Source organism: Montipora capricornis, chromosome 2 (assembly GCF_036669925.1).
Source record: "Montipora capricornis isolate CH-2021 chromosome 2, ASM3666992v2, whole genome shotgun sequence".
Classification (NCBI taxonomy): domain Eukaryota; kingdom Metazoa; phylum Cnidaria; class Anthozoa; order Scleractinia; family Acroporidae; genus Montipora; species Montipora capricornis.
The window spans coordinates 54,929,579-54,948,694 of NC_090884.1; the positions used below are offsets into that span (position 1 = coordinate 54,929,579).

At 40.0% G+C, this 19,116-nt stretch overlaps 3 protein-coding genes across 5 annotated transcripts in view; 2 read left to right on the forward strand and 1 right to left on the reverse strand.

The window, feature by feature from the left end:
* The window catches only part of LOC138027304 (5-hydroxytryptamine receptor 4-like), a 28,109-nt gene extending 23,588 nt beyond the window's left edge, over positions 1-4,521 (forward strand). For all 3 annotated transcript variants that reach the window (XM_068874900.1, XM_068874890.1, XM_068874895.1), the window contains exon 2: positions 424-4,521. In XM_068874900.1, coding sequence (XP_068731001.1) covers positions 996-2,078 — 1,083 coding nt within the window. In that variant the 5' untranslated portion in view covers positions 424-995 and the 3' untranslated portion in view covers positions 2,079-4,521. The remainder of the gene's footprint in view (positions 1-423) is intronic.
* A 4,197-nt stretch (positions 4,522-8,718) lies between these two features.
* LOC138027750 (cyclic GMP-AMP synthase-like receptor) lies at positions 8,719-11,282 on the reverse strand. Its single transcript, XM_068875355.1, has one exon. It carries the CDS (start codon positions 10,983-10,985, stop codon positions 9,648-9,650), a length of 1,338 nt encoding a protein of 445 aa, XP_068731456.1. The 5' UTR covers positions 10,986-11,282; the 3' UTR covers positions 8,719-9,647.
* A 3,194-nt stretch (positions 11,283-14,476) lies between these two features.
* LOC138027326 (histamine H2 receptor-like) lies at positions 14,477-17,052 on the forward strand. Its single transcript, XM_068874910.1, has one exon. The coding sequence runs from the start codon at positions 15,353-15,355 to the stop codon at positions 16,394-16,396; it is 1,044 nt and encodes a 347-aa protein (XP_068731011.1). The 5' UTR covers positions 14,477-15,352; the 3' UTR covers positions 16,397-17,052.
* The last annotated feature ends 2,064 nt before the right edge of the window (positions 17,053-19,116 follow it).

The following is a 19,116-nucleotide window of genomic DNA, read 5'->3' on the forward strand; positions in this document are numbered from 1 at the left end:
TTGCAAATTAAATTGCTCGAAAGCCCCTCGAACTTAATTACACGCCCTCTAAATGGTTGTTGTGCGTACAAATTGACAACTGAACTCTTGCGATCTGCGGGGTTTTTCATCTGTGTCAATATCACTAGTTAAAATATATCGTGAGTGTTGCCAATTCATTGCCTTGAGGTTACTATCTACTAAACTTCAAATAGAACGACTTGCAGGCGGTTTTACCAACAGTCATTACTATCGCGGATTGTGGCGTTGATTTGACTGGATCTAATTGTGTTTACAGCCACTGCGATGAAGTTGCATTTGCTTCTCATAGCTATCTTATGAAGCGTTATCAATTTATCATTCAGAGTTCGACTCAATATAAAAAGCTAATCAGTTATAGCAACTGAATTGTTTACATCTGCGATTCTCTCTGTCTCTCTCAAGATCATCGACGTTTAACAGGACGGAGTTGGATACAAGTGTTAGAAATGCGATGATATTGGATTCTGGAGGCCTCGTTCAAAGAGACGACTAAAGCAGAGTCCCTTTGTTAAGATGAAGCACGACCTCAACTGACGATTGCTGTGAGCTTCTTCTCTCTTCTCCCGTAGTCAACATTTATCAAAAATCAAGAAAGGAACATTGAGCTTACGTTAAAAGTTATTAACGGTGAAACAGAGTCAAGACAATTGAACGTACTAAAATAGCGAATAACACATACTAAATAATAGATGTGTTGAAAGGGGGCCACTTTCTTTCACACCTAGTTACCTGGCAACAAAGCAATTGACATCGCTGAAATCACTTTGATTATGTCTTTGATTATGCTGTCATCATTTTACGAATAGATGCCAACCATTATTTAAGCGCTAGAGAATCTCTGGATATCAAGAGATTAAGTACAGTTTAAATTTTTTTTTCGCCAAGAATTTTTTAAGGCGGTTTACTACAGAATTTAAATTTCACAAACGCTGGCAATTTGATCGGAAAGTCCTCAATTGAGGAGAGGTCTAGTTATGAATATCTCCGCTGAAACCAATCTTAGTTCTACTTCGTCTGTTGCAACGCCTCAAAGCCATGGCTTCAAGTTTTTCTCGATAGCAATCTATGCCGCCATTATCGCTGTAGCTTTTATTGGAAATTCATTAGCTTGCCTTGCATTTATTGTGAGCCCGATAGTTCGACGACCTCCAACAAATCATTTCATCTTCTCACTGGCCGTTGGAGACTTGCTTACTGTCTGCTTTTCGGTGCCATTTGACTTGGAGCAAACTGTCAAGGACTTTGTCTGGACCCATGGGGAAGTGCTGTGTGTGGTGTGGACGTCATCGTACCTGCTGACCGTGCCCTCTTCCATTTGGAGCCTTTTGGCGGTAAGCGTGGACCGTTATAAGAGCATCAAGGATCCACTGAATCGTTTTCGTCAAGCGCCGTTTATGACTCGCAAGCGAGCAGGGATTGTCATCTTAGCACTGTGGGTGTATTCAGGGATCTTTGCTCTGATGCCTGTGATGGGTTGGAAGAGAGCACCTCGCAGCGTTAAAAACGATTTGTGCGACTTCAACATCACGCTTGAATACTCCTTGTTAAGTTCAATCATCAACTTTGTTTTGCCCACCATCTTTATGTGCATTCTGTACTGGAGGATTTATAAAATTGCCCGCGGCGTTGCTCGAGATGCTGCCTTAAATCAGCTCGAAAGCTCTTCGTCCGCCAGAGAAAGAGACGCCAAGACATTAAGAAAACGCATCAAGACAACTAAAAACATTCTCGTTGTAGCGTGGACTTTCTTCTTCTGTTGGATGCCTCACACGCTTTTCAGCATTGCCAGTGCTTTCATGTATACTTGGTGTATGACATGTTTACTTGCAATTCCAAGGGAACTCTTTGTCACTCTTTTGATGTTAGGCTACACCAGCTCGGCTTTAAACCCTTACTTGTACGCTCTGAGAAACAAACAGTTCAAGAGAGCCTTATTGGGTATTGTACCGGCGGTCAGACGCAGGTTTGAAAACTGGACTTCACTTAACTCTCTCGGAAATCGTAAAACCACTAGTATTCGTCTACACGAACATGGGGTAACAAGCACATCCGTATAGGAAATCATACATTTGGTGTCTGTCACATAGAGCAAGTTTCAATCGAGTGTCGTAAAACCAAAACCAAAGTAATTACTTTGGCCAATCAAAAAGGACGAAGACAATCCAGTAAACCAATCAAAACTCAAGTAATTACACGTAGCCGACACAAAGCGCGGGAAAATGTGCACGCGCAAGCCACGATTGATTTTGGTTTCACTTCTGATTGCTTGAAAAATTGGCACAAGAACTTTGAACCAATCACTGAGTGAAGTAATGCAAAACCAAAGCAATTCGCTAATTACTTTCGACACCCAATTGAAAACTGCTCTTTGTTACGGCAGCTTCAATCCACACCTTTCTCTTCCGAGTTCAGATATGTTCAGAAATGCCCCCAAGAGCGATATTTCTTGTTTACAAATTTGCCAACCACAGAACAAAAGAAGTCATTTTTTCAACAGCCGATTAGGTTCTGGTTTCCATGGGTCGCGGATTTCAACATCACGCTCGGCTCGGAATAGACAATTTCAGTCACAAAGTGTCCCCAAAACGCTGCTCCCAGCTCAAGTAAGGATAAACAACTGCATTTACCCTAAGCTAAGAATAACGCTGTAACCTTTACCCTTACCTTATTGTTGGAAATAGATAGCAAAGGCTTGGAATTCAAGGGACATTTATGTCACGCTGTTGGATATCAAAACTGGGCTTGGATCTAATAACGTACATTTCTGGACATAAGTGTCCGAGTTACAGAGTCAACTTAGCAAATCAATCTGAGACGCGATTACATCACAGGTGCATATATTAGAGCAAGAGTTCTTTACCCAAGAGTAAGATTCACCCAAATTGGCCTAGTCCCCATCAGCGTCAGAAAAGTGTCTATTCTTAAACCTAGTTTTGCGGGAAAATAAACAATAGACCGAATTGTACCCAATTCAAACACTTTTGGAAAAAAAACGTTTTGTTCCAGATTTGGTCTATTGTTTATTTTCTTGCAAAACATGGTTTAAAAATAGATACTTTTCTGGCGCTGATGGGGGAGTAAACCTGATAGCAGATTCCTACTCTTCGGTAGAGCAACTTTCGTAAGACCTTGAAAAAGGGTTCGCAATTTGTTTCACGGATCAATGTTTGGCAAGATTAAAACAAAGCTTCTCCTTATTCCCGCCAAGGAAACTCCTAATATGGGCAGTAAACAGTTCGATTGCCCAATCGCATTACTGTATTTCAAATGACGTCAAAGCGAAACTTCCATGGAGAGATGACGTTGTTTGCATCGGCGTTCGATAAGCCAATGAAAAGTTCGCGCTCGTTTGTTTTTGTTCGATAAGCCAATTAAATGTTTTGTATTTTTGTTTACGTTCCGTTTTTTCGTTTATTTTTTCAAGGTCATATGAAAGTCGCTGTAATGGACTCTTGATTAGAGAGGTTAAGCCTCGCGTCTACTTCTAACGGCTAACTTGTGCTATAACAAAAATAAAAAAAGGAAAACTCGTTTCAGGTTGGCTCAATTCTCGCTTGTTAGCTACAGACAAGGAGAAACTTCTCAAAGAGAAATAAAAGTAAGGCCCGTTTTAAACGTCGCATTTTACATGTGCCGAATCTAATGCAAATGAGCGAAAACAATAGATTTTTCTCATTTGCAATAGATTCGGCATATGTAAAATACGACGTTTAAAACGGGCCTAAGAATGAGAGAAGTCTTGTGCTTGTTTATGATGAGCATTAAATAGCTACCGTTTCTCGTATACGCCTTGCTGATGATCACCGTATTAAGTTTAATGAAGACAAGACAGAAACGTAGCCCACGTGACAATACGTTCTTTTCTGTCTATCGAGATTGAAGACAATGTCATCTTGTTCAAGTTTGATACAGTTGGTATTCCTTTCTTAGCTTTCAATTTGTTGAAATCTGCATCAAGTTTTCGTGAAAAATGATTCTTCAATTTAGAAATGTTAGAATCAAGCGTAGAGATTAAAATCCAACGGTGATAGAGTGGTTCGAAGAAAAGCTCGAGCCTTCTCATCACAGGCAGCCCAAGCTCGGTATACGATTTACAGCCTTTGTATGTAGTAGATAAAATATGAGCGGGAGATCTGTATGGGCGTTTACAATGGCGAGCCGATAGGCGAGCCATTGTAAACGTCCATACAGATCGGACGCGAATATTTTTACCTGCTTGTGAAATGAATACATTAAATTGAATGCAAAGTATTGTTATTTTAATCAGTAGAGATCTGTATCAAAAGTTGTTGAATACTAATTAGCTGAGCAGGAGTTTGTATCAAAAGTTAATTCCACTGTTCAATAATTCAGTTGATTTGTATTAGGGTTTACAGTTGTGTACATGTGATCTGAATACTGTGCTGGGATTGGTTTGCACCCTCATGAATTATTAATGAATTTTTCAAGGGAAAATTAACTTTGAGCTTATAAATGCTAAAACAAGCTGTAAATGTAGAAATAAACTTCACTTACCTCTACATACAGTTGTTCTCGTCTGTTATGTGCAATCGGAGGGCAAACTTGTGTCCGTTTTAGACGGGTTTGTGGCTTTTGAATTTTTACGATGCCGTTAGTTGTCATTTCCCCTCATAAAGAGAAGAAAGGCTGGTGACTCGCGGCGATCTCGTCCCACAAATTGCTCTCGTATCACAAAGCAACGGTCCGAATCGCCATAAACACACCACAGCCTTAAGGCCAGATAAATTTCCTATCACATCAACTCAACTTCGGGGCCACACTGCGTTTGTGGCGAATAAATTCCAAATAATGTTCGACTTTCTATAATCTTCCCATGCGTTCAGCTAGGTGTGTGGCTACGGCCGTCATAGCTTGATGGCGATCGTATTACATTCTGCACTCTCATTGGCCTTGTGTTTCAAATTGTCCAATGAGAGTGCAGAATGTAATACGATCGCCATCAAACTAAAACTGTCGTAGCCACAATCTAGCTGAACGCTTGGGAAGATTATAAAAAGCCGAACATTATTTTGAATTTATTCGCCACAAAACGCAGTGTGGTGATGTGATAGGAAATTTATCTGGCCTTAAGGCTGTGGTGTTTTTATGGCGACTGGGACCGTTGCTTTGTGATACGAGAGCAATTTGTGGGACGAGACTCTTTATGAGGGGTAATGACAACTAAGAGGGTGTGGATGAGGGGGGGGGGGAGGGGGTGGGGGTACAAATGTCAGTTAAAATTTTGGCCATTTGTCAGTTGTCAGTTAATTGGCTGTTAATAATTAATTAAGTAATTTAGTTATTTCTTTTTTATCCAAAATTTAGCTCAAAAGGCACATTAAATGTAAATTGTATCACTAATCCAAAAATTGCTACACTAATAACCTTTTTTTTTTCAAATTTGGAGTTGAATTCATTACAAGCGGCTTTCCCCGGACTGTCCTTTGCCTTACGGGACGATATTTCTCTACCAATTCTTTCATAGCAGTTTCAGAGTCGGGACTGATTTCTTCTGACAGCAGCGGTTGCGTAAAGTTGATATTGGCAAACTCCATACTGGTCTGCGGGACGGGGTAGTACGACTTATCATGGGTGAAATGCTTGGCCCCCCATTTTGTTATTCTCTTTAAAGACTCCTTTGTAATAGTCCCAAAATCTTGAGAATATTGCAATACGGTGAAGATCTCATGCTTGAAATGGGAAACTGCGTGAAGATTCTCAACAACTGTTGTCAGAGTAATGTGCACAACTCAACGTCGTCGAGAAAATCCTTGTTAATTGTGGTTATGCTGTCGTGTAGCCGGCTCATGAAACAAATACACAAGCACTAAGAATACATACTGTTCATTTCGCTTCCTGAGTCATCCAGCATACTTGGAAGCTGCAGCTTCAACTGGTCGTCCGTTGTGATGGCGAAGTTATCACTTTTCCCGCCCGGTTTCGGCGCCATCCGATAAAGCTTTATATCGAAATCTCCAAGGCCGTATTTAATTGTTAGTTCCTTCAGACCAAGGAATTGAATAAAGGGCTTTTTGAGAGCATGTACTGTATTTAAGTCATTTTTCGGAATACGGCCTCTATGTCTTTCGAATGCCGTATCCGAATTAACGCGGTAAAAGCTTACAATCGCTTTAATAACTCCAGCATTGGCAGCCATCATGTAAGCTGGCGCGTGCTCGGGACTGGTCAGCGTGAGTTTGTAAATTCGAGATCATAGGTGAAATGAGCCTGATGTACACGGTTCATACAGTAAATTATTAACGAAATATGACCCTCGAGTGTCCTGCTGCTAGGATTTAATATAAAACGTGCATTTGTTTGTCAGTTGTCAGTAAAACCCTCTACAAATGTCAGTTGTCAGTTAAAATTTTGGCCATTTGTCAGTTGTCAGTTAACCACATCCAGACCCTCAACTAACGGCATCGTAAAAATTCGAAAGGCACAAACCCGTCTAAAACGGACGCAAGTTTGCCCTCCGATTGCACAGAAAAGACGAGGACAACTGTACGTCTCTAGAGGTACGTGAAGTTTATTTCTACATTTACAGCTTATTTTAGCATTTATAAGCTCAAAGTTAATTTTCCCACTATTAAGTCTATAAATCGTATACTGAGCTTGGGCTGCCTGTGTTCTCATAAGTTGAGAGGAGGAGGTCTCTTGAAATTCTTGTGTACTGAGTTTAAAATTAAGAGCTTAGAGTAAATATGTAAAAGCTTGCATTTGTGAAGAAAGTTAATCTCGAATGATACCTTGTTGAAGCGGGTGAGATTCTGATACTTCCTGAATGCTTTCAACGTTTCTTGGCCATACCGCAAATAGAACATGAAAGAACGTATTGTCACGTGGGCTACGTTTCTGTCTACCTCCAAGAAAGGTCAACTTACCAAATGGCATTAAATCCAAAGTCAGGCTCTTCGCTGATGATACTATCATGTATCTTGCTATCAACAACAGCAAAGACTGTCAGCAGCTTCAGCTGACGACTTAACACTTCTTCCATTTAATTTAATGCCTCAAAGTTTGAAGTACTCCGCGTCTCGCGTGTATGCTCCGAATGAGGTTGGCTTGGATGGGGGAACGCTGCAAAGTCCCCGTGACGGTGATAGCTAATTCGTTTTTTTTTAAACTTGATTTCATTTTGTTTGCCGTTGAAAGCTATTTTCTTATTTTCTTTCTACGTCAAAACGGCTGAACAAACTGGTTCCCAAGAAATATTGGGAGTATTCGTTGTATGCAAAATACTTCTAATGAAGTATTCGTTCTATGCAAAATAACGTTCACAGTGGAACACACAAGTACGAAGCAAGATAAAGAAATAACGTAGAAAATTCTACTTACCTTTAAAGGTTGCCTTTCTCAAAGAAAAAGCATCTGTCCACTTTATCGAATACCCTAATACTGTGTCAATCATGGCGGGCGGAAAGATTCCACACTAAATGTTTGCTTTCATCTAGACGATGGAAGTGTGTCACTGTGGCTGAGTGGTCTAACGCGCTCGCAGATAATCGTGAAGGCTGAAGGGTGTAAAAGTAAATTCACCCCATCGGAGCTTAATTCAATATCCGTGGGGTATGCACATTTGTGACTGCCGACCAAAAAAAAAGACAGCAGACCGGCAAAACTCATGAATTGAGCGAAAAAAAAAAATGCAATATCTCAATGCATTGCTTCTACAATTTTTTAACGTTAAGACAAAACTCCTTGCTAGCTTGTTCTTCATAGCGCATGCTATATTGCACACGACGTTGCCATTAAAAAAAAATTAAAAAAAAAAAAAAAACTCCAGAATATCATCAGAGAAAATTATAGGGAGTCCCACTTTTGGGGTTATCGCATCCCCCACAAAAAAAGAAAATCCCGGCTAATGATCATCAGGAGAGTTAAGGTTCACATTATAACCAGGCGCCAGTTGATCAAAAGGTCAATAACGCTGTTCACCAGACAAATCACAATCCATTGAATTAGATAGCGGAATTGGTTTCGCTATGACTTATCAACTGGGCACTGATTTATCCGGCGGGGCCTGGTAGACAATCAGACATAGTTGATGCTAAATGGATAAAGGGGTTTAGTTTCTATGGAAACTCTGTGGTGCTGTGTCGGTGTGGAAGTGAAACACAGAAATGGGTTTATCAATTGAGTTGATATGGTAAATAGGCCATTTCCGAGTTCATGTCTGCTTCCTCTGAAGAGGAGGTAGACATGAACTCAGAAATGGCCTATTAGGCAATATCAAAAATAACATAAATATATATATTCTTTCTTTGTCCCTCCAAAATGTTGCGTAAGCATTGTTACCAGTTTCTCTTGGGACCATTTATATTAAGTCCCATAAGAAATAAAAACAATGCTTAATATGCAAAAATTTGGAGGGACAAACAAAGAGTATTATGGTATTCTTGACGTTGGCTAATTGACTGCAGTATGGAAATTTAAAGGCTTACGTTTGAAGCATCGGCCCTTCATCAGAGCCTAGGTTTTCACAAAAATATGTAATGTCCATACCCCTACCATTGTCTTTCTGAATGTTACCCTACTTCATCCCACAAAGATTATATATTTTAACAGTTGTCACCTTTTAAGTGTCTATGAATAAGACTGCTGCTACTAATAGATATCAAATCATGATAATATAAAATTTTGCAACAAAAATGTTAATGCAGTAGAGAAGAATTATATTAAAGCACAAAAGTATTGTACAATGAAGAGGAGAATCGCGTTTTATTGGCTGAGTGTGTTTGTTACCATGACAACACTTATATTCTCACATGTGAAAGATAAAAATGATATGTTCACTGCGAGCGGTGAAGATATGATTTTTTAGTAAAAGGAGAAATCCTGGTATTTCATCAGTATCTATCTAATAAATGAAAATATATTATGATTTGTTGCCAAATGTAGTGTCTGTGTCCCCAATATGCTTAAATTACCTTTCCTGGCAACATCATTTATAGTTAAATGCTGGAGCAAAATGTAAATCAGCAAGAAACTAGGATTTCCTCTGTTTAGATTGCTTCAACAACATTTTATACTGCTAATGAAAGCTAGTTAATGTATGAAGTTTACAGGCTGGTTTATCAAAGGAAACTTTTTGCTTAGCTTGATACCTAACAGCTTCAATGATCTCTTCAAATAGAAATAAGGCAGTTTGTGCAAAGATATTTCAGACCATTATACCCAAAGCATAAAGCTACCTATAGATTACTTTTATTTCGGTATCCTGGAACATGACTTCTAAAAGGAACACCTGATTGTGAAACAGCCGATCCATTTCTCTGCGTAATAATACAAGTAACACATTTTTTTTTCATTCAGAGTGTTTTCAGGGAAAATGTTTTGTTAAAGACCCATGGACAGATAGTTAGGGCAAGAGTAAAGTCTAATTGTTGTGAAAAATGTAGGCAAAGAAAAGCACATAAAATTTCATGTAGTTTGAAATTTTCTTCCCCCGACTAAACTGTTTCCATGGATCTTGAAGGATAACCAAGTTAATAAACTATTCTGTACAGGATGACATCTTGAACCTTTTTTCATGGCATTGTGGTGTTTCAGTCATTCTTCTCTTCTCCAGCAACATCAATTCCTTCAGCTAGTATTGCGTTGGAGAAATCCCATAATACCTCAGTCTAAGAATTTTGTTTTGTTGCAGTCCTGTTGAGACCAGGATCTGAACTCTCCAAAGGGTTTGGAATATCGGGATCTGTAATTACAGTTCTTGTAACCGGTTGAAACCAAACTTGCAAAGCCTGGTCACTGGTAAAACTGCTCTCTAATGCACGAATGATGTCTTTAGTGACCTGACATGTAGCTTTATGCACTTTGGCAATGAAGTGATTGTCTTCATCTGAATTTTCACCATCAGGTTCAGAGTCTAAAGGGTATGATAGGGCATTTTGTTTCTCGTCAAAATACGATGAGAGGAATCTCTTTTGCAATGCAACTAGAAGCTTTTGGAAGATGCATAAGAGACGAGTTGGCAGTTGCTCTCTGGTCCAAAACCTTTTTTCTGGATATTGCTCAGATTCATTAAGAAACAGAGTTTTCATGACATAAGTTTTCAAAATGGTCTCTCCAAGCTGGTCAATTGGCATGAGAAGGTCACGGATTATCTTAAGAAGGCGGTAACAAACGTTACTAAAATCATTCTCCTTGAACCAAAAATGCATAATTTTGTTTTCAAGGCTGGTGAAAGTCACTCTCCATGTGTCGTCCAGCATCCTTGTGTAGAACAGAAGGTGATTGGCTTCATCACACAGCTTGGATATGATTATTGGATGCATGCTGTGCAAACGCTGCTCAAGATTGCAAAATTGCGGCAATCCTTCAACTAGGACCATATAGGTCATGTCGACAGATATGTTTAAATTTGGGTAATGCACTCCTTTCCAGTTGAGCAACAGTGTTGAAGCTGGTCCTGAGAATTTGACACTTGCGAGGAATGTTTGGTCACCAACTGTCACTCTGATTGACTTCTGTGATGTTGCAAATGATAGTCCCTCTGGTAAAACCAATGTTGCTAGGCAACTGCGTATTGCGTTTCGGTAATCACTTTCAAGGGTTGCTTGCAGTACTCCTTGTAGACTTGTCGAGTTGTCATCCATTTCACTTACACTGATAGGTAACCAATCCAGCGTCTTGTAGTCGATCTCTAACGAGACCAATTGTGGATATTCTGGATCAGGAAAAGGCTTACAACTGCAAATGTTTGGTTGGGAGAATTTGGTCAAAACCAAAATGTAATCAAATTCGTCTGGCGCAGTTATTTTGCTGCTGTGATAAAAACTTCCACATTGAACAACAGTATTCGAAAGGATGGGATTCAATTCAGCTATTTTCTGCGATATAAACTCAACAATTGTCTCTACTTTGGATTTTAAAAGTTGCACCTCCTCGTTTTCATAGTCAACACTGTGTAGTTTATCCAGCTTCATGAGCGTCTCTTCAATCACAACATTGGAAGCCATGTTATCATATACTCTAACCCCTTGATAGTCAAGTGAATGAGTAGCCTTTGCTTTGATAATGTCAAGTAATCTCAGACAAGCTTGGTTGTTGATAACTGCGGTAAAGCTTCCAATCAGTTAAGGCTTTATAGCTCAAGCCGGAAACTAGTGAAGAATTTTACAACGCAGTTTCTCCCAAAAGTCAACGGTGATTTCAATCCAGTGTCCCAGTTTGCTTCCAGTGTTGAAGATATTAAGACAAACAACTACATTGTTACCACATTTTGCGAAAACAAACACATGTAAACATGGCGTCCAGCGCTCACGTGACATCAAAACTTCTAGTTCTCAGGGTCCCATCCGAGGACAAGTATTCACTTCCCAGGTTCGAAAGGGGCATTGGACGATTGGACGCTGTTGAAGTTGGTCAAGTTTTCTGTTGTGGTTTTTAATCAACCACTTGGTTATGGAATGGGAAATTATGCCTGAAACAGAGACGAATTTGGCCAGAGTCCGGGTAAGTGGATCTTTATCTTGAGTCGATTGGTCACACATTCCTACAGAGTAACGCAAACTTCTGCAAGCCGAAGTTTTGATTACCTTGAATTTTTCATTCAGCTTCAAACGTCTATATTCTGTTATTGTGAGTTCAAATTCGTTCCTTTGTGTTTTCGCATCTTCTCGATCTCGCAAACCATTAGAATGGCTCATAATTAGTTTGTTTCCCGTAGAGTCATGTAGCAGCTCCCGTAACGTATAACGTGATTGGTTCGCTACCCAAGCCAAAAACAAAAGGCTAAACAATTGCAACAATGACTTAGACTTACTGCTTACAATACCAAACAATAGTAGGTTACAAGAGCTGCTAGTACTGTTCCCGTAGGACCGTTTAGGTCCAACAGAACCATAGGCAGCCCAAGCTCGCGTCACTACAGACAGCGGTTGAGAATTTAAACGCGTTATATAAAGACTTTGTATTATAATATAATAATTATAAGGAAAGATGAACTTTCACTGGATCATCTTTGTTACGAGACCAACGGCTTGATGTGTTCTTTGAAGAGATATTCAAGATCCATTTCTGCAAAGTGTTCTTCAAGTTCCTTGGATGATTTGCATTCTACCTCATGGAAGTGACAAATCCTGTTAATGTTCCCAACCCATGACAGCAAGTGAAACAGACAACAATTTGTGGGGTAATGGGGTAGGAGATGAAGCACTCCATTAGCAGGTCGCGAAAAGGCAGGATAACTAAGTTGCCCGGCAAAGAGAGGTCGCGATCCTCTCGAAGGGGTTACAATCCCCAAGGCCATGACAACAAGTTGGCAATGCGAGGTTACAATCCTCGCCAAGGGGTTACAATCCCCAAGGCCACAATTCTCTCTAGAGGGTTACAATCCCTCACATGATAGGTCCTTATCCTATCTAGGGTTGCGCCCCTTGGTTTCTATGGTAACCGTGCTCGATCAGAAGGCACGCAACCCTAGTACGGTGAGTCTATGGGGCAAAGGGTGACCCGCATGGGAACACTTCATCCCCACCCAGATTTTATTTGACATGATTAACTAGGTAATTATTTTTACCGGCAGGATTTAACCCTTGACATTGGAGAAAAGTGTCATTGACATGCCAACAGGCATGAGTCCATATTAAAATAATTCATTAACTATAACGAAACTAGTCCTTAAGCACGTGGCGCCTAGAATGTGATTGGATAATAATGTGTATGGTGTGATGTTCGCGTGAGTCAAGCTCGCTCTGTAACGAGAGAACGCATAATAGCCTTAGCTCAATTACAAATCCCTTACAGAGGTCATGGTTGTCACATTAACTTTAATTTATAAGGGTTCATAAATTGGCTTAAAAAAAGCCATTAAATCAGCAAATAACCATGACAGACCCTATGCAAAAATGGCTGCTTTTACTGGGTAAATTATTCTTATGTTGGTATTCATAATAGCCTCACTAACCTCGTTTTTGAATACGAACAAAAGGATAATTAAAAGCAGCCATTTTTGCATAGGGTCTATATTTTGCAGCAATGCTGTCTGAGCATGACCTCATAGGTTTGAGGTCACCTTTCGCTGATAGCAAGGTATAGGGGATGGGGGCATTTTTTACAGGTCTCGGGTAAAGCTTTTTCTCAGGCCAGTTTGGCTCGTGAGAAATGGGTGAAAGGTCTTTTATCTGTGTTTGTGCTAAGGAAGTAAACCACCTAGGCTTTCCAACCGTTCATTGAGTCTGGCTTTCATCCTCCCTCTCCAATGTGTAGAGATTTAGGGCACATTAAAAAGTTGGACGTCAAGTTCATCAGTCAATAGATGAATAACTTGCATTTTGGGGAGAAGAAACGCTGATTACTTTTGCGGCATCGGGAGTTTGTTGTCCATTTACCTCAAATTTGCAGGAGCTTGTTCCTGCGTCAGAATATTCATCATTCTTTCTTTACATGGCTTCCCTGATGAGGCAACATCAACATTTTAAGTCTTCTTAAATATTCCCTGACGTCCTCAGCCGCCCCTCTCAATAGAATGAATATCAAATACCCGACAAAGAAGACCCGTTGGTTCAGTTCTAACTCCTCTACCCAGCGAGTTAGAGTTTTGAGAAATTCGTTACACACTCAATAACCTTATCTCGCAAGGAAGATAAATTTCTCTTGGTTATTTCTGTACACGACAGTGACATTTTAGGTAAGGTTCCAGGATACCCAGGTTGAAGGGTAACTGACATACGACGAAACTGGCTAAATCATTGTTTTGGTCTTCTTCCAAAGCTGTCTTGCCAGCGTTTGAATCTCGGTTTATGGAACACTTGTCAGCAATCTTGAAAGAAATAGGTTCTGTTGATTCATCAAGAGCCTCCAGAGAAAATGGACTAAGCAGATTAAATTCTCCAAGGTTACAAAAAAATGGATTTTAGGGCTGAAATTTCATCGATTACTTCTGGCGACTGATTTCAGCCAGGCGTTCCGAAGTTCGGCGCCGAAGAAACTGGGAACGGTAAACTGAAAATCCGGTGGCGGGTAATTGGAATACTAAGGGGCTCGCAAATTGCTGATCACCCAACAATGACCTCAATGGGTTCGAATCCTGTCGAAGTCATCTAGTTATGCCAACTAGCCTTGTTCAATGGACAAAATTTAAAAGATTTCTGATTTAAAACGGGAAGCCTGTTGGTTCAATTGGCACAAAGACAAAAGAATATTTTTTAGGTTTCTTACGTTGTGCTAGTGCTTTGGTTCAACACTCGTGCCTCCAACATCTACTCAGGGCAATTCTTCATGTTTTTCATTCGAAATAATTAATCAGTTGATTTACAGGATGGGTTTCATTTCTTCCTTAATTAACTACATTTCACCAAGGCTTGGGCTGTGAATCCATTTGTGATCCTCCTTGGGGGCAGGGATGCGCTGTTGGCTCGAGAGACCCTCGTAACTTGTATATTTTAATTAACAATTATTCCTCGAGCCCGAATGGTCTCTGAGTCAATAGCCCATGAGGCCGAAGGCCAACGGCTTGCATGGGCGCCACGATTGAAAACTATTGCAAAGAATGTTGACAATGGCTTTTGTGCAGTGGATAACAGATGAATTTTGCTGCCAATATTCTAAAATTCTTTTGGCTGCAAAGTCGGAACCAGAAACACGGCAACTACGTCTTTAACAATTAACTGGAAATGTCATGGCTTCCTCGTTGAACACGAATCGGCGGAAACCGCAAATGTCTTGTTCCTGTACCACTGATATGGAAAACATTTTAGTGTGTATATACGATCGATAAAACTACCGTGAAAGCGATATTGCATGATAGTAGAATAATAAGACCTATATTGGGCCTGTGTACGAACCGATCAAATATGAAAGTTGTCCAAAGTTGAAATTGTTCTCTTTGCACGAGACAGTATTGAAGAAATTAAGAACGCCTTTAATTCTAATTGGAAGATAACCCGCAATGTTTTTTAAATAAAAGTTCATATTAGGCACGTTCTCGAATGCGTGGGAGGAAAAACTGAATGTTTTGTTTTATATTGCTTGTGAAAAAAAAGACCCACAACGTTCAATGGTAGCTTTAGATCCTTGTGTAATGGAATCAAATAACCAACATTTTTGAACATGTTTTGGCGATACACGATTCTGGGTTTATCTGAAATCACACTTTTTATAGCCTCACGCCACTTTGGCAAATGAAGAAACATCGAAAGGTATCGGAAGTTTAGAACTCTGCGATGACCCTAATTACGGCATTTTCTAAGTGTCTCACTCGTATGTGCGCAAACCGTAATTGCTCACCAGTGTGAAAACTCATTAAATATATTTGACTTTTTTCCTATTGCCTGCTACAATCTGCTTGTACATTCACGAAACAGTCCGAGTTCAAAATAGCAAAATGAACAACTCTTCTGATAGGTCGCTCGATTTAAACTTTGGCAACGAGACACAACATGAGTATACACCACCGGGATTTATTTTTTTTTCTCAGCCGTTTACTGTCTTCCTGACAATCGCTCTTATAATCGTCATTGTGGTAGCCATCATTGGAAATATTCTGGTTTGCATTGCAACTTGTTTGAATCCTAACCTTCGAAAAGCAACAACAAGTCTTTTCATCGTTTCCTTGGCGGTCTCCGATCTTCTAACAGCGACTTTGTCGATTCCTTTTGATGTTTATACTCTCAAGACCAATGGAGTGTGGTTCCATGGAGAAGCTACATGCATTCTCTGGACGACTGCCTACCTCCTTGCTGTTCCCACTTCGAACCTTACCTTGCTTGTTCTGAGCATCGATCGCTATTTAACGTTGCGTGCGCCATTGAGACAGTTTCGTGCTGGACAATTCATGACGAGGGAGCGCGTTCTCATTTACATCGCTGCCCTGTGGGGCTATTCCCTTTTATTCGCAATTTTACCAGTTACGGGATGGGAGATCTGGCGTTCACTGCCCAAATATGTCGTTGGCGAAATTTGCTTCTTCAATGGTTCGCGTCTTTACAATATCATGGTCTCTGTTCTTCATTTTATCCTTCCAGCCTTGGCAATGTGTGTTATTTACTTCATGATATACAGACAGATTCGTCGCCACACGTGCACCGTTTACCCCATAGATTCCACAGTTGCCACACAGAACGGACTAGCGAAATTTCTGCTCCAAAGAAATATTCGAGCAGCAAAGAGGATTGCATTAATTGTTAGCGCCTTTTTAACCTGTTGGGTCCCTTACAGTGTCCTTAGCATCATAGCTAATCAGTGCTTGGAATGTTATGGCAAAATTCCTCTTCAAGTGTATTACGTTACCTTACTAATGGGCTATTCCAACTCTGCGCTTAATCCGTTTCTCTACTCCTTCAACAACAGAAATTTTATCGACTCGTACAAAAGACTCTATCGAGTTGTCAGAAAGGCATTTAGACGCCAATCGAGCGCTGTAAAATAGGACGTACTCTTCCGTACACGATGCTGTTTTCCTAAATTCCAGTCCAAGTTTAAAATTTATTTTCCAGATTTTATGTTCAACAAGTCTTTTTTTTCTTGATGAATTATATGAAACCTTCAGACGGAGGACAAAACTCACGAATCCTGACGAGCTCTGACCAATAAAGATAAGGAACTTTGTACTTAAAGAAATGGTAAAATATACAAGAAAACACGGATATAATATCAATGTTCTTTAAAAAAAAATAACGTTTCGTGGAAGAGAAGGAATAATCACGTACACCGTACAAACTGTAAATGAACTCTTTTGACAATGGCTGCGTCTCGAGGGAGGACATTATTTCTAAAAGAGATATACTGTGCATAGAAGACAAATAATTTAATTGTATAAATGAGTATTCGAAGAACTAGGGCGTGTCTACCATAAATCTTAATTTTTTACTTTTTTCTTCAGACGAAGAAGAAACAGTTGACTGGAATATTGAAAAGATGTATATTGAATATTACAAGATGTTTAAGTATTATGTGGTGTGGATCAGTTATGCTATTCATTGCTTTTTACGCGGAATGGTGTCACTCTTCGCACTCGAGAACATTGGGCAGGGATTTGTATGTTTGGCACCAGTGTTGCGATGCCAATAAACATGCGAGTGTATAGAGAGTTTGCGTCCTTTTGCCATGATATGCAACTTACTTTACGATGTCCCAGTATCGATCACAAGTTTCTTCACTTCGCTTTGAGTGGTTCCCACAACGGTGAAGCTATATTTATTTCTTTTTTTTTTTTGAAAGTTATCTCTTTCAACGAACGAAATGATATATGAAATGAATCATATACTGAACTGTGCATATGAAGTCAAGTAAAGCTTTGATCCTCGCAGTTATGGACGCAATTTTACAAATTGCGCAGAGAAGCCTGAAAAATTCAGGACTTTAACGGGGTTTAAACCCGTGACCTCGGGATACCGATGCGGCGCTCTAATCAACTGAGCTATGAAGCCACTGACGTTGGGAGCTGGTCATTTGTGGGTTCTAATTTTCTTCCCGTGAGGAATGAATCAATGAACGAAATGATGATGTATGATGTATGATATATGAGTTCAAACCCCGTCGAAGTCCTGAATTTTTCAGGCTTTCCCCGTAACTGCGAGGATCATAGCTTTACTTGATTATCTTTTTCAATTTGATTCGTTATTTGCTTGTCGACTTCTCTGTTTCTTTGTATTTAGTGTGTTAGAACCCGTTTAAGTTATCGTAATCAGTTTTATCAGGTACAATGTACTTAACCCACTGTTTTCGTTTTACTCCGAAGCGCCTTTTTGCCGAAGTTGAGTTTTTTCTGTGTACTTTATATTTGTCGCAAAGTTAATAATAATTGGCTGGCTTTTTGATGTTGTGACTTAAGGCCCGGTCAAACGGCTTCCACGTTTACTTCAACATCCTTTTGATTTTGGTTGAACGATGTTGACTGTGGGGTGAGCAAACGGTTTCTTGAACTCACTCAACATCGAATCAACTTGGTTCCAACATGTTTCAACATAGTTGAAAGGACGAGGGGGTGGGGGGGGGGGGGGGGGGGGGGAATAAGGGTTCAATATCGCTGTTCAACGAAATCGAACGGATGTCGAAGTCGTTTGCCCGAGCCTTAATACGCGCAGGTGATTCTGGTCGGTCAAGGTTCGTTTTGAATAAACCGAGCGCGAGATAATTCCCAGGAGGGTTTGGGGCAATCGTTTGACGCTCGACAAGCTATCTATTTGTAGCATCAACCCAACTGATATCGTAAAAAAAAATTCTTCAATTACTATCAAGTGAAGTTTATGGTTAAACTCCTTGTTTTAAGTAAAACATTGCATTTTTTGAGACATTGATCAGTGTCTATCGCGGATCTTGTCGTCTAAAACTACTCTTCCAGAAAATCGAACCGTGCATGCTCAGAAGCGTTACCTGAGAAAGCCACGATTGTCTAATTTGTCTAATGCTTGAGTTTGTCCGTTTCATCACTACCTCCGGTTTTATCTCCGTCATCTTTACAATAAATTCTACCTAAAAGATTTCATATATCATTTCATCGTTAAAACATTTCGGCGTCATATTTCACTTTGTGTACGGTTTTGCACAGTTATAAACCCTTTAGGCAAAGTAATTTTCTAAATGACCTAGCTAGATATATCGAATCGGCAAACATTTTCATTGTGATCATATTTCCGTAATGTAAATTGCAATCTATTTTTATTCTAATATATATTTGACGCCCCTGCATTGCTTAGCTCCGGTCAATTACCGCAACACCGGCACTCTGTTTTCAATTTATTCTAGACTCGAATGCTCCTGACTCATCATGCGATGCGTGAAAACCACTTAAAAACCGCTCACGACACTTCCTTACGTATTACACAATGTAATATTGGCGGCTTCTTGCCAAAAACCTAGGGACATCTCCGAGTCGTACTTAGCAGAAGCCGCGTTAAACGCGTCTGTCCGACTTACCGCTTTTATACAAGACGTTTAAGTTAAAAAAAAAAAAAGACTCTACCCTTCGAGGCCCCCACACAGTGTCAGTCTTATCACCAGTCTCCCAGTTCCCGGTTTTTTTTTAAAAGAAATATGACTATGAAGATGATGATATTATAAAAGAGTTTGCGACGTCTTGCCCTCTGCTTGTATTGTAAACCCTCTGTTTGTGTTGTAGCTTGCTGCAGAGAAACTCGACAAATAGGT